The sequence below is a fragment of the Crassostrea angulata genome, chromosome 6 (genome assembly GCF_025612915.1).
Source record: "Crassostrea angulata isolate pt1a10 chromosome 6, ASM2561291v2, whole genome shotgun sequence".
Classification (NCBI taxonomy): Eukaryota; Metazoa; Mollusca; class Bivalvia; order Ostreida; family Ostreidae; genus Magallana; species Magallana angulata.
In genome coordinates, this window is record NC_069116.1 from 1,826,683 (window position 1) to 1,842,309 (window position 15,627).

The 15,627-nt window shown below is 34.3% G+C and overlaps 1 protein-coding gene across 1 annotated transcript; it reads left to right on the plus strand.

Moving 5' to 3' along the window:
- Positions 1-1,550: 1,550 nt before the first annotated feature.
- LOC128190422 (probable 18S rRNA (guanine-N(7))-methyltransferase) lies at positions 1,551-14,671 on the plus strand. The gene is made up of 11 exons (XM_052862464.1): positions 1,551-1,634; positions 2,749-2,786; positions 2,922-3,014; positions 4,515-4,597; positions 6,132-6,228; positions 8,283-8,379; positions 8,626-8,676; positions 11,657-11,742; positions 12,772-12,873; positions 13,461-13,550; positions 14,406-14,671. Exons 1-11 carry the CDS (start codon positions 1,590-1,592, stop codon positions 14,458-14,460), a joined length of 837 nt encoding a protein of 278 aa, XP_052718424.1. The 5' UTR covers positions 1,551-1,589; the 3' UTR covers positions 14,461-14,671.
- Positions 14,672-15,627: the final 956 nt, after the last annotated feature.

Consider the following 15,627-nt stretch of genomic DNA (forward strand, 5'->3'; position numbering starts at 1 on the left):
CATGATGTTTAGGCCCTTAATTGATAAGATGTTTAGGCCCCAAGATGTTTAGGCACCTGTCTTAAGATGTTTAAGCACCAACCTCTTTTTTTTTTTTATATGTTTAACATTATTGACTAATTTAATAGACTGAGATTGAGATTTATCTCTTGACAAATATTTTATTTATAATTGTTTGTATATCAATTTAAAAATATTTTTTTTCTTACTTAATTTTTATTAATAAAATCTACATTAAAAAGTCCATATTATGTGTTTAATATTTAATTAATTATCAATTTTTTTTAAATTCAGAATCTTAATTTTATTAGATCTTAATTCCAGTCAAAGGGTATATTTGAATATTGCATCATTTTTATTCAACAAAGATAAAATAATGAGCATTTCTTTACCATATAGTGTTAAACCACCATTACCATTAATTAAATTGTTAAAACAACATCCACCTTAATATCCTGCCCCCTCTCTGGACAGCTGGATAGGCGCTAATAAGGAGAGATAATGAAGAGCCGATCCTGCAATACAATGGGGGTTTCAAACCACTCTTGAGAAGTAAATTATGAAGAATCTTTACACAATGATTTATCTAAATCTGTTAAAAATATCACATATTCTATACATGTATGGATATTTTCATTGAAAATAATAAATTAACTCAAACAGTAATTAAATGTGAATTTGTTTTGCATGCCTTTTAATTAGAACCATTTTAACAAGACCTTGGACTTTCAGTAGGATGCAACGATCTATTCCTTGCGTCAAAACAAGTTAAAATGACGCTGGTTTCAAGCGAAATATACACCGATTGCGTAGTCTTCGCTCAAAATCCAGACTGTTGTTGACAAATCTTTTTCATTTCAAAGAGCCATGCCTGAGTGGCCTACAAAGAAATAGACAGGCCTATAAGTCACATTGCTACCCAAAGTCCAAGCTCTTGTTAAAATGGTTCTAAATTTCATTAAAAGAATATTCCAAAAATATCTCTAAGAAATAAATATTCATCACCTGCATCTACAGTTAAGAATAAGCGTAATTATAACAGCCAAGTTGTATAATATTGTCGAGATATCTTTCTACTGGAATGATTACAGAAATAACTTGTGTTTGAGTAGAGAGTTGCTTCAGGGATTTTATTCTTAGTTATATATCGGTAATTCTGCTGCTGTGTGAAGAATATCAATGATAAAAGATTGTTTTTTTAAATATTCAAACTTTGTATAATTTTAATGATGTTAGGCAACAAACCAATTTTCAAATATGAATGCTATAATGCATACCCTCATATATGTGTTCTAGTCACGAATCTCATAATGGCAATATATTATTAATTTATTATATATATAATTAATTTTCTCCAGATTTAACAAAAAAGCATTTATTTGCTTAAAACTGCTCAAGAGATACACAATGAACTATAGTATATTAAAAACAACAGGTGCCTAAATATTTTGAAATTGGTGCCTAAACATCTTGGGGTCTAAACATATGTAATTCGACGCTTGCATGCTTTGGTTGTCCGAATATTCCGGATTGTAAAGAAATTAACTAATTTTAGTGTGCAATATCAAGTTCCTGTTACATTTAGAAGCATGGCATCAGGAGGAAGACCTGAAAGACAAGCTCCCCCTGAATTTGTATGTTCTTTGCTTGCTTAATCGTATAGATACATGTATACTGGTGTCTCATAATATCGCGGTACTTATTTTTTCCCTTAGAAAATATATTTCAAGTTATCATTTTCTCATTATTGCTGTTCAAAAAACTTGTATTAGACTAGCTTTTCTGAAAAACATCGATTTCCCAACTTACTTTGGTTTTTTTTGTGTGCTATTTTTAAATCACAAGTCTTATTCACCTTAAAAATTAGAGAGTTCCTTTGTATCGCGGCATTGGAAATCTGGAAGCCTGGTTCAGTTATAACGGGACAGTTTTTATTTTTTTTTAAATAAAATATGATTCTTCATGAAAGCAAAGTCACTTAAACTGGTAAGGGAATAAAATATACATTTTATTATGCTTTTTATTTAGTTATTTAGAGTTCTCTTGCTTGTTCATATTTAACAATTAATCATTGTTAAATAATGTAATTAAGAAGTTAAAATATTTAAAGAGTTAAACAAGTTTTATATAAAACAAAACAACCAAAACAGTTTTTGAAGTTTTTAAATAAACAATAGACTAGTTCAAAGTAAATAAAAATTGGCAAGCCAAAAATACTGCAGTGTGGTATGTGTACAATAATTTTTGATTAAATACCAGATGGTGTCATGTTACTTTGGGGTTGTTGTTTTTGATAAATGTTAAGCATGGCTGTATATTAGCCACCTTTAGTTGATCTATGAAAACATATAAACATAAAAGCTATCTTGAAAATTAACAAAAAAATGGGACAATTATATCATATCAATGTCCTTGTAAGATTTCAGGTAGGAAGGTGGTAATCATGACCATATTTTAGGGTTTGTTTTGAACTCCAGGATGAAGCTTAATTTAATGCATATATTAGAATCCTCAAAAGGTCTTTGTATGGGCTCTGGTACTCAGGTGACCATTAAGGTCTGTTAGCCTCTTATTTTTTATTATCAAGATTATTGGGTTGTTTGTGTGTAACCTGACTAACCTCCATATATACAAGTTGATTCAGATGTTTGAGAGCGGTAGCATAGCCAAACAGCTGATTAATAATCAGATTGCCTCCAAATGGTCACACTGTCAAACATATTATGATTAGATATATTATCTTTTCAGTTTTATAATGAAGATGAAGCAAAGAAGTATTCATCAAAGTAAGAAATTTCACAATACATGTATTTCTAATAGTGAGATACTTTAAGCCATTGAAATAAGGATACTGTGGTAGATTGACTGTGCACGATATGAAAGTGAGGCACTAGCTCTTTATACTGTGATTATCGTTTCAGTACGCGTATGATAGAGATACAGAGTCATCTGTCAGAGCGAGCCCTGGAGATTCTTAAGCTTCCTGATCAACCATGCTTTGTCTTAGATATTGGGTATGAATTGATTGGTTACTTATACATATTCTTGTTCCTACTAAACGAGTTTTATTGTAATACATGTAATGAATTTGGATTTATTGAATGGTTACTTATATTAATGAATAAGGATTTATTGATTGGTTACTTATATTTTAAGGAATGTGGATTTATTGAATTACTTACTTACTTAGGCCTCTTCATGCCAGGTGGCACATAAGGCAGCCACACAGTCTCTCCACCCAGTCCGATTCTTTGCTTTTGCCACCACTGTTTTCCATGTTAGCTCTATCTTTTTCAGCTCACTCTCTGCTGTTCTTCGCCATGTTGTTTTAGGCCTACCCCTTTTCCTTTTCCCATCAGCTGTCCAGAAGATGCTTTCTCTGGTAATGTCGTGCTGGTCTTTTCTGAGCACATGGCCGATCCATCTCCACTTCCTTCTAGCGATTTCCACGGCTATGTCTTCTTGACCTTCCATATCTCTGAGTTCGTTATTAGATATTACTTTTGGCCATCTGATCTTGAATATGGACCGTAAGCATCGGTTTACAAATACTCTCAGTTTCTTTGTGAGGTCTTTCCGGAGCTTCCAGCATTTTGAGCCATATAGCAATACTGATTTTACATTGCTGTTGAAAATCCTGAGTTTTGTTCTTGTGGTCATATAGGAGGATGTTCATACTGGATTTAAGATGGCAAACACATGACGGGCTTTATTAATTCTTGATGTAATATCCTCGTCCGTACCTCCTGATGTTGTTATAATGCTGCCCAGGTATGTAAAGGTGTCTACATCTTCCAAAGGCTCTCCATTTACTTGTACTGAGTTCTTGTTCCGTGCATTTATTCTCATTATTTTGGTCTTCTTTAAATTGATGTTAAGTCCTAGGCTTGTAGATGTTGTGTGCAGTTTGGTTGTTTTTTCCTGAATATGCTGATGAGTGGAAGAGATAAGGCATAGGTCATCGGCATAATCTAGGTCATCCAGTTTGTTTCCCATATACCATATCATGCCATTATTCTGGTCTCTGGTGGATACACGATATGGATTTATTGAATGGTTACTTATATTTTAAGGAATGTTGATTTATTGATTGGTTACTTATATTAATGAATGTGGATGTATTGATTGGTTACTTATATTAATGAATGTGGATTTATTGAATGGTTACTTATATTAATGAATGTCCCTTTGCTTATGATTTTTTGATATACGACTCGTTAAGCTGACTTGAGCAATAGCGTTACATGTATTGAAATCTGATATTGATTACGTTTCGAGAAACATATTTTTTGAGAGGAGGAACAAGACTCATTAGTAAAGGTTTCAGTCACAGTTTAGATGATAAAAGGCAATATCTAATACCAGAGTGGCTGCTAAAGCAGGCTAATGTTGTAAGTACACCTTGGTACAGACACTGTTGATGCGTGCAGAGATTAACGTGTACTTGTTTTTGGTGCTTAAACCCATTATGTGCTTTTTTTGGTTTTATTTTGACACTTTTTTTTGTTGGACAGGTGTGGGTCTGGTTTGAGTGGGGAGAGCATCACAGAGCAAGGCCATTACTGGGTCGGTATGGACATCAGCTCACACATGCTGGGTTAGTCAATCACTTCTTTCTCTGTGTCTGTAATCAAACACCTATTTGTCAAATATAACACTGTGGAATCATTAGCATATTCATTGGGGTCAATTTATAAAAAGTTTTTGATACCCCACACAACTTGTTGCGAAAGGTATTACATGTACCGCTATAATTATATGTTTACCTATCAGTCAGTCAGTTCTGTTTTTTTACAACCTCTCTTAAACTGCTGCTCAGAATTTCCCAAAGCTTTGCAAGGAATTAGGACACATTGAGTAAATTTGCATATTACCAGAAAATTCTGCTTTCATCATTTTCTTGGAATTTAGACTCTTTTCCACTTAAGCTTTTGGCCATATTTTGAATGTATATGTAGTAATGAACAGTTTTAAGGTGGCTCTATACACCCACAGTTTATTCCAATTTTCAATAGAAGACCACAAAACATATACTTATCAAATATTAAAATGATGATAGGGATACGATAAGTATTTTTAAAGAATATTTTAATGTTTTTTCGAGTTTTCGTAAAATAATTTTTAAAAAGTTAACTACTAACAAATTGAGAGAATATTTTTTGTCGTATGATGGATATTTCCTTCGGACATCTAAAAAAATATATAACACTTCTTAACATTCAAAAATGATTTTATTGCAATTTCTTTTTAGTATTTCCCCAAAACATAATTGTTCATATTTTCTTACTTTGTTCACAAATCATCTGAAAAAGCTGATTGATGTTATAAGGATATGTATTTTAATAAATGTGACCTAAAAAAAATTGAATGAAAATCATTGCAAATAAACACTTTCCAATTATGAAAATCAATCTATTCATTTAACAAATTTTTCAAAAGAGCGGTCCCCACACAATTCGCCTCAGTTTAAATCAGCCAGTACCGGAATTGCATGCTTCCAGATTTACTTTTTTGCGTACTGCGTCATCAAAAAGTGGTGTATAGAGCCAACTTAAGTGTAACTTTTCAACTTCTGCACAAAAATTTACCTAAACTTTGTAGGGAATTAAGACACAATATATAGATGTGCATATTAAGAGGAAATTCTGGTTTCTTAATTGTTTCCAGGAATTTTGGCACTTTAGATTTTAGAATTTTATTGTTGTTTTGGGAGAAATTCTCTCTCATTCAATTACTTTTAATTATGCAGTTCAACTCATTATGTGTAGTATTTTCAAGTATTGGAGGAGCGCGGGGTATGTAAGCTTGCTCACTTTTTCGTTCAAATTCATTTTACAAGCAGAAAAATATTTTTATTGAATAAAACATTCTGTAGTGAATAAACAGAATGAGTTTAGTAAGGGGGCAAGGGGACATACCCTGGAATAATGTTCCCCTCAAAAATACTTGGTATGATGACTCCACAGATCATTTGTTGATCATCTTGATAAAATGTTTATTCTTGTTGACTTTGGTGGCCCATTTTACCATCTATTGTTTACAGCATTTTGTGCCGACAAAAATTATAATCACTGCCAGTGTCTGCTTGTCCTTATGAGTAAATTGTACATTAATTTCTTTTGTTCGCCTAGATGTGGCTGTTGACCGGGAAGTGGAAGGAGACTTAATTCTGGGGGACATGGGTTACGGCATCCCGTTCAAACCCGGCACCTTTGATGGAGTAATCAGGTAAAACAAGGTGTGGTAATCGTCATGGAAAACAACTTCCCAAGTCAAGGGATTCTGATACTCACCTCTCCTAGGTGAGAATCCGAAACCCTTGACGTGTTGGGACCACGCATGGAAAACAGATCCAATTACTAAAAAAAACCCAGATACAGTTGAACTTCGATATCTTGAACACTGATAACTCGAAAAAAATGGATCTGTCGAAGTGACTTATAAGTCCCAACCACTTATTTTTTAAGTATTTAACCATTGATATCTCGAATACTCGGATATATCAAAGTTTTTAAACAGTCCCATCTAGTTCAAGGTAATGAAGTTTGACTGTATTGGCCTTGAAGCAAAATGTATCCATGCAAAAAACAAAGAAGTAAAGGATTATTATGTATATATAGGGAATGAAATTTTAAGATGAAGATATATTTTAAATCATGCTGATAACAGTGTGCACCTCTTGTTTTTATATTTTAATTCTTTCACAAAGCAGTACACAAAATTGTATATCTCATTTTACAATGTGTGTACATCTTTATTAATTTATTTTTTTCACAGTGCAAAAGTAGTACATGTAGCTTGTTGTAGTTCAGTGATTTTGTGTTTATGAATTACTCAAATAAGTTCCTGATTACCCATGAACATGACCCCCATAAAATAAAATGATTCAGCTGTAAAAATTTGCTCCGCTATTTGCTTTGTTTGTGTGTATGTGTTTACAGCATCTTGTATCTACCGTGGCTCTGTAATTATTGTATGTGCGTGATTACTGTATATTGGCTCAACAGTGTATGTGTGTGTTTACATAGTCACTCTGTAATGGTTGAATGTGAGTGTTTACAGCATTTTGGCTATACTGTAGCTCTGTGATGATTGTACTGTGTGTTTACAATATATTGGCTCTACAGTGGCTTGTAACAATTGTATGTGTTTGTTTACATGATTTTGATTCTACAGTAACTCTACAGTAACTCTTTTATGATTGTATGTGTGTGTTTACAGTATCTCAGCATTACAATGGCTCTGTAATGGTTGTATGTGAGTGTTTACAACATTTTGGTTCTACAGTAGCACTGTAATGGTTGTATGTGCATGTTTACAGTATCTCAGCTCCACAGTGGCTCTGTAATGGTTGTATGTGAGTGTTTACAACATTTTGATTCTACAGTAGCACTGTAATGGTTGTATGTGTGTGTTTACAGTATCTCAGCTCCACAGTGGCTCTGTAATGGTTGTATGTGAGTGTTTACAACATTTTGGTTCTACAGTAGCACTGTATGGTTGTATGTGTGTGTTTACAGTATCTCAGCTCCACAGTGGTTCTGTAATGTTTGTAAGTGAGTGTTTACATCATTTGGTTCTACAGTAAAACTGTAATAGTTGTATGTGTGTGTTTACAGTATGTTGGCTCTACAGTAGCTCTGTAGTGGTTGTATGTGAGTGTTTACAGTATCTCAGTTCCACAGTGGCTCTGTAATGGTTGTATGTGAGTGTTTACCTCATTTTGGTTCTACAGTAGCTCTGTAATGATTGAATGCATGTGTTTTACAGTATCTTGGCTTCACAATGATTGTATATGGGTGTTTAACAGTATCTTGGCTTCACAATGATTGTATATGTGTGTTTTACAGTATCTTGGCTTCACAATGATTGTATGTGTGTGTTTACAGTATCTTGGCTTCACAATGATTGTATGTGTGTGTTTACAGTATCTTGGCTTCACAATGATTGTATATGTGTGTTTTACAGTATCTTGGCTTCACAATGATTGTATATGTGTGTTTTACAGTATCTTGGCTTCACAATGATTGTATATGAGTGTTTTACAGTATCTTGGCTTCACAATGATTGTTTGTGTGTTTTACAGTATCTTGGCTTCACAATGATTGTATGTGTGTGTTTTACAGTATCTTGGCTTCACAATGATTGTTTGTGTGTTTTACAGTATCTTGGCTTCACAATGATTGTATGTGTGTGTTTTACAGTATCTTGGCTTCACAATGATTGTATATGTGTGTTTTCTGTATCTTGGCTTCACAATGATTGTATGTGTGTGTTTACAGTATATCAGCTCTACAGTGGCTTTGTAATGCAGACAAGAAATACCACCATCCTCCAAAGAGACTGCTCAAGTTCTTCACCTCGCTCTATGCTGCAGTGGTGAGTCAATTGTAATCATTAACATTTCATAACAGCAAAGTTCTATTTCAAGAGTCTGTAGAATTTTTAAAGTACTGGTTGTTAATTGTATTTTTTGGAGAACGTGCAAAAAATTTCAAAATGGCACCTGTGTTTTTTGTGTTTTTTTATGAGAGAGCTTTTAAATCTGAAGATTTTTAAATACTAACTGTAATATGTATTACTTTGAGAGCAATATATTTATTAATAAGACATTCTTTTTTGTAGGCTAGAGGAGGTAAAGCAGTGTTTCAGTTTTATCCAGAGAACAGCTCCCAGGTACGGTACATATCTGTTAGAACATTCAGTGTTGCTGAGTAGCAAATTCATGCTGTAAACAGATGATTCTGGGTTTTATTTGGAGTGTAAAACCTGTCTTTTGAAAAAAATCTGCTTTTTTGGCAACATTATTGAATTCTTAGCTCACCTGAGCGGAAAGTTCAAGTGAGCTTTCCTGATCACTTTTCGTCCGGCGTCGGTCTGTCTGTAAACTTTTTACATTTTTGAATTCTTCTCCAGAACCACTGGGCCGATTTCAACCAAACTTAGCACATTGCATCCTTAGCTAAAGAGGATTCAAGTTTGTTAAAATGAAGGGCCACACCCATTTTCAAGGGGGGATACCGCTTACTAAAAATCATTGAAAATTTGTTAGTACTGTATTTAAAAAAAAAAATCTTCTCTAAAACCATATGACAAGAAAAGCTGTAACTTGTGTGGTAACATCCTCAGGTAGTGTAGATTCAAACTTGTTCAAATCATGATCCTCAGGGTAGGTTGGGGCCACAATGGAGGGTCAAAATTTTTACATAGGAATATATATAGTAAATCTTTAAACATCTTCTCAGAAACTCAAATCATGCCAGGGGTAGGGTGAGGCCACAATGGTGGGTCGAATTTTTACATTGGAAAATAAAGAGAAAAATCTTGAAAAATTTTCTTCTCAGAAGCTGCTCAGCCAGAAAAGCTGTAACTTGTGTGGAAGCATCCTCAGGTAGTGTAGATTTAAGTTTTTTTCAAATCAGTGTTGTCTCAAAAAATTTGAAGTAGAAGGAAGAAATAAAAAAGTAGAAGGGGGTCTGGGTTCTTGCATATAGTTACATTGTGTTTGAAATGCAAAAATAGCCAGGTAATAAAGACATTATAGGCAGGAAATTCCCCGCCCCAAGGGTCTTAGAGACAACCCTGGTCAAATCATGATCCCCATAGTAGGGTGGGACCACAATGGGGGGTGGGGATGGAATTTTTAATAGGAATATATAAGGAAAAATCTTGAACAACTGATCAGCCAGAAAAGCTATAACTTGTGTGGAGGCATCCTCAGGTAGTTAGATTTAATTTTGTTCAAATCGCTATCCCAAAGGTAAAGGGTGGGGCCACGTTGGAATTTTTACATGAGAACATCTAGAGAAAAATCTGAAAAATTTTCTTCTCCGAAACTGATCAGCCAGAAAAGCTGTAACTAGTGTGGAAGCATACTCAGGTAGTGTAGATTCAAGTTCATTCAAATCATGATCACCATAAGTAGGGTGGGGCCAGAATGGGGGGGGGGGGGTTGAATTTTTACATAGAAATTATATATAGAGAAAAATCTTTTAAAATCTTCTTTCAGAAACTTATTGGGCAGAAGAGCTGTAAGTTGTGCGGAAGCATCCTCAGGTAAATAAGATTTAAGTCTGTTCAAATCATAACCCCTGTGGGTAGGGTGGGGCGGCAATGGGGGGGGGGGGGGGTGTTCAAATTTTTACATAGGAGTATAAGGGGAAAATCTTTAAAATTAAACTTCTAAACCACAATTTGCCTAGAAAATCTCTAAATTTAGTCAGTTCAGATAGTGTAGATTAAAATTTGTCAAAATCATAATATTCAGGAGTAGGGTGAGGCCAAATAGGGGTCCAATTTTACAAAGGAAAAAATTGAAATTATTCACAAAAACTTAAATATTATTATGCCCCCCTTTGAAGAAGGGAGGGCATATTGCTTTGCTGCTGTATGTCGGTCTGTCGGTCGGTCGGTCCACCAAAAGTGTCCGTTAAAATGAAATTTGGTATACCGGTTTTATCATGATAATATCTAGGTCAAGTTCGATATTGGGTACGATCAAGCAATTTTCAACAGAGTTATGGCCCTTGGACGTAGAAAAATTCCAGTTATTTGCAGTTTCCGTTCATTTTCTTCGCAGAGGATGAACATATTTAAATGAAATTTGGTATACAGGTTTTATCATGATAATATCTAGGTCAAGTTCGATATTGGGTACAATCGAGCAATTCTCGACAGAGTTATGGCCCTTGGACGTAGAAAAATTCCAGTTATTTGCAGGATCCGCTCATTTTCTTCGCAGAGGATGAACATATTTGAATGAAATTTGGTATACAGATTTATCTAGATAATATCTAGGTCAATTTGATTTTGGGTATGAGCAATTTTTGACATAGTTATGGCCCCTGGACGTTGAAAAATTCCAGTTATTTTGCAGTTTGTGTTCATTTTCTTTGAGGAGGTTTCCAAAGTGAGGGGGGCATAAGTGTTTTACAAACATCTCTTGTTTATATGATTTTACTTACTTGTAAACATTTTGAGATATCGTTGATTCTTTAAAATTGTTAAGACTCTGGCCCCTAAACAATTCATGGGCCTCATGAGGAGTTGAAAGCTTGAAGTAGGTTTATAAACCTTATATAAACAGTTGTTTAAGTCTGATCATCTTCTCGAGCACTGCAATGCTATGTATAATATGATTGAAAAATCATCCTTTTACAAAGGGGCTCAATGATAAACATAAGAATGTGGAGGGAAATATTTTTTTTTTACAGGATCTATTGTATGACATTGTGCAGATATTTTGTATATGATTCCGTCTATTGTTGCTCAGGTGAGCGATGTGGCCCATGGGCCTCTTGTTTCTTTTAAATGTTTATATCACAATTACAAATTCTATCTATAGTTGAGCAGCATCAAAACCATAATCACTTCTCAATAGTTCAACATTTGGCAAATTACATAACAAACAAGAACATTTTCATTGAAATGCTAAAGTTGATAACTATGACCTGACGACCTTCAAGGGAACTAACTCTGGATTATTGTTGTTTCCAAAATGATTTGAATTTTTCACATGTGTGAAGCCAGATGGATCACTTATCAGGCCCATACATACGTGGATCACTCTTACTCTGGTCTTGAAGTCTTGCACTGTTAGGCATGTGAACAATTGTACATATTCTGTTGATTCCTTATAACAATAGCTTCTTTACAGCTGGAGCTAATTACCCAACAAGCCATGAAGGCAGGGTGGACCGGAGGACTAGTCGTGGACTACCCTAACAGTACCAAGGCCAAAAAGTGAGTCACTCTGTAGCACTGGCTTACTGGTCAGAAGTTAAAATGTGTTCCACTTCAATGTAACATACGGTCATAAGAAGAGACATAAACAGTTTGATATCGATATATCATGCATGTGTTCTTGCTGAAACTTATACAGTTGTGTTACATTTACAAAGTTACTCTAAAATCCACAAGACAGCATCTGTTCCATTAGTTTTGGGGTGTCTTGTGTGAATGATGATATTGAAAAGATGTTAGAAAAAAATTTAAGTATATTTTTTTTAAGACTGTAAAATGTTTGTGTGTTTATGTGCTACTAACAGTTAATCAAAGTACCGAAGTACTGAAAGCCGGGCTCTTTTGGTGTGTCTTTATGCATATTGAGTAGTAAAGACTGAAAATATCTCTCTCTCTCTCTCTCTCTCTCTCTCTCTCTCTCTCATGCTTTTAATGTCGGCAAAGCATCAAAGAGCGACAAAATTTTGTAAGCGGCTATAAACAAAAAATATGTCTGTCTAGTAGAAGTTAAACAGTTAAAACAGTTGCTGCCTTGAATTTTGCAACAAGCATTATATATTCAATCCCCGTTTCTTCATCGCGCAGCAAAGTAGTTCATGGAAATTCATGCGCATTGTTTGTGTCCAAATGTATAGTAATGTTTTAAAAATATGTTATTTATAAGAAAACTAAAAAAGATAGACAATTCATTCGAAATTTAAGAAAAAGAAACAAAATGCCAACACTTTTGACAAAACGTGGCTTTTTGTGTAACTATTTGGTATAGCGGAAGCTTTACCTTGACGCTGTTTGGTTTTTTGTTTATTTGTGCTATTTATAGTAACATTGGCGATTTGCCTGCCTATAGCCAGGACTCTGCTTTCAGCAGAGCCCGGCTAAAAATGTAGTTTTATTTGAAATTACCTGGTAATTTGAAAAATGAATGGTTTCGTTTATCAAAAATTTACCTGATGAACACAAATCACATGTAGATTGTAGTTTGTATTTTACTAACTTAGTCACTAGGTTAATCTGAGGAATTGTTTGTAGGATGTTTCTGTGTTTGTTCGCCGGTGGTCAGCCACAGCAGCTACCCAAGGGCCTGGGGGAGGAGCAGTCATCGTCCAGTCACGTCTCTTTCACAGACAAAAGGTAACACCTGTACAGAAAGGTAACACCTGTACTGTACAGAGAGGTAACACCTGTAAAGAAAGGTAACACCTGTACTGTACAGAGAGGTAACACCTGTAAAGAAAGGTAACACCTGTACTGTACAGAGAGGTAACACCTGTACAGAGAGGTAACACCTGTACAGAGAGGTAACACCCGTACAGAAAGGTAACAGGTAACACCTGTACAGAAAGGTAACACCTGTACAGAGAGGTAACACCTGTACCAAGATGTCCCCTCATACACTTGGAGAGAAGGAATCTTGTCTGTCTGATGGTGTATCCAGTAATAAATCCAATACTTCTGTTATTTTTCTGCTCCACTATGGCAGATTCATCTAATTGTCATAATGTTTACATGCAAAGACAGTGAAATTTATTTCAATTAAATTATTAATTCATCTGATTCAGTTAATTTATTCCATTCAACAGAAATACATATTATTGTGAAAACTTTAATTATATGAATTCCTTTCGTGTCTGCTTTCATTTTATAAAAACAGTTTGCTGTGAGGTATAGTAACCTGCTGCTTTATACTTTTGCTCAGAGATTTTTATTTATCTTTATAGAGAGAGAATGAAAAACATGAGAGGGAAAAATCCCAAGACAAACAAGGACTGGATATTGTCCAAAAAAGAGCGGAGACGGCGCCAGGGAAAGTGAGTGTCCCTACGTACATGTACCTAATGGTTCAATATTAACTATATTCTACAGCATCTGGGTATTATTAGTTACATAGTCATACATAGTCTCCGCCTCCCCAGGTATCAGCCCCTACCCAGTTACTACATGACGTAGACTACGTAACGATTTTATCTTACTGACTGCCTTTGTGTAAATGACATAAAGATGATCAAGCGTTTTATAACAAAGTTACAAGTTTCAATTTGGGTACAAAACCTGACATCACAATACTCTAAGAATGACGTCATAATGCTCAAAGGGAGATATATTTCGTATTTACTATGCATGAAATATACATATTCTCCACGTAACTGCTGGTAACCAATGAATTCCTTACAAATTAGCGGGAGGTAAGATATTGCTTTATATTGTAACACAATAAAACTGTTGTGACACGGCAGTGGATCATTGGGCTCACCTGTAGTAGGAGCAGGGCTCACAGGGGACTGAGGTCTCTTCTCCTAAATTTCTTACCAATAAAAGGGGGTGAGTGGGATTCCAAGGTTAAATTTTACACATGGAATGGCATTGCCAGTAAAATTTCGAGGTTTCATGACTAGATAGTATGAACGTTGATGAACCTGAAGACCGCAAGTCCAAACTTCAATGTTTTCATAAATTTGAATTAACTATTAGCAAACAAAATTAAGTCAAATCTATCAACTTATTGACACAGTAACAAAAAAGTACATACTATGTAAAATATTACAAGGGGTTCTCTATATCTTCAATTTGTTCATGTTTCATTTAAGCAATAATTAAATGCTTTTCTTTAAAGAATGATCATAATCTCCTTTAAAAACTAATTCTTGTGTGGTCATTAATTTCAGGGAAGTTAGAGCAGACTCAAAGTATACTGGAAGGAAGAGAAAGGACAAGTTCTGAGTGGTGTCGTTGTGACCCCTACAGAGAACGCTAGTATTTGTACCCAGACAAACAAACTGTTACCTGTAAAAGACAGGAAAACATTTCAGACGAGTGATGTGATCCACTTGTAATGGGTTGTGGTGAAGTGTGAACTGGAGAGAATGAGTCAATAATGTGGATGTTATGTGCTTTTTGTTAAGTTTTAAAATAAAATGTCAAATCTTTTAAACCTCCTTTTTATAAATGATTTTAGAATAAGAATGGCTTATCCAGACATCATACAGTCATTATTTTAAGATGGAAAAGATAAGTGCTCTGAAGCAAATACACTTTCTATTCTTTATGGGTCAGGTTTGAACATGCAACATGAAAGACCATGATTTTAAAGGAAGATTTGTGGTCAATTTTTGGTTTATAATGATTACAGCATTTTTGTTATATTTTTGTTAAGATACCTTATTTAAGCACTGAATGCTTATTTTTGGATGTCGTCGGTCCTGTAACACACCAAGCGGTGCAGACAAATTGAATACTGCGCATTAGCGTGGTATGATAATTTATCTGCATCACTTGATGTGTTACAGGACCAACGAAATCCAGAAATAAGCATTCAGTGCTTATATTTATATTCATACTGATGTATATTTGAATGAAATATATTATTGGGAATTGTGGCTGTAAAGCCAATATATACGCTCTCAGCCATATTAACATGTTAATATAGTTCGTTTTTGCAACTAAAAATATAGTACCAGAGACTTTGTAGAGAAAAAAAATTTTTTAAGGATAGTGGACCCAATTCACTTTTACAATAGCGATTTTTATGAAATTTTATATGAGTTACAGTTACTAAAGATATATCAAAATCAATAAAAAAATAACAAGAAAATCGAATTAGATTTTTAGTAGGGACCATTACAAAAATTGTGTGTATTACTTTTCTTCTTCAATTGAACATAATGGGGAAAATAGTTCTTGTAAGAGAAAAAATGATTTTGAAAAAATCCTGCAATTTTAAATTTTCTATCCAAATTGAAATATGATACTTATATGATAATTTTGATATTAATATCATTTAAAAAATGACCATGTCATCAAATTTTTTATTTGAGAGCACAGGTCAAAGTGCGATGCAACGTGAATTTTCTTCAATTTTTTATGAAAAGTACTGCACAAACTCTAAGA

Coding starts and splice junctions, on each gene's coding strand:
- LOC128190422 (XM_052862464.1), top strand. CDS start 1,590: ATGGCATCAGGAGGAAGACCTGAAAGACAAGCTCCCCCTGAATTT. Junction 2,787..2,921: donor GCAAAGAAGTATTCATCAAA/GTAAGAAATTTC, acceptor TTATCGTTTCAG/TACGCGTATGATAGAGATAC. Junction 4,598..6,131: donor CATCAGCTCACACATGCTGG/GTTAGTCAATCA, acceptor TTGTTCGCCTAG/ATGTGGCTGTTGACCGGGAA.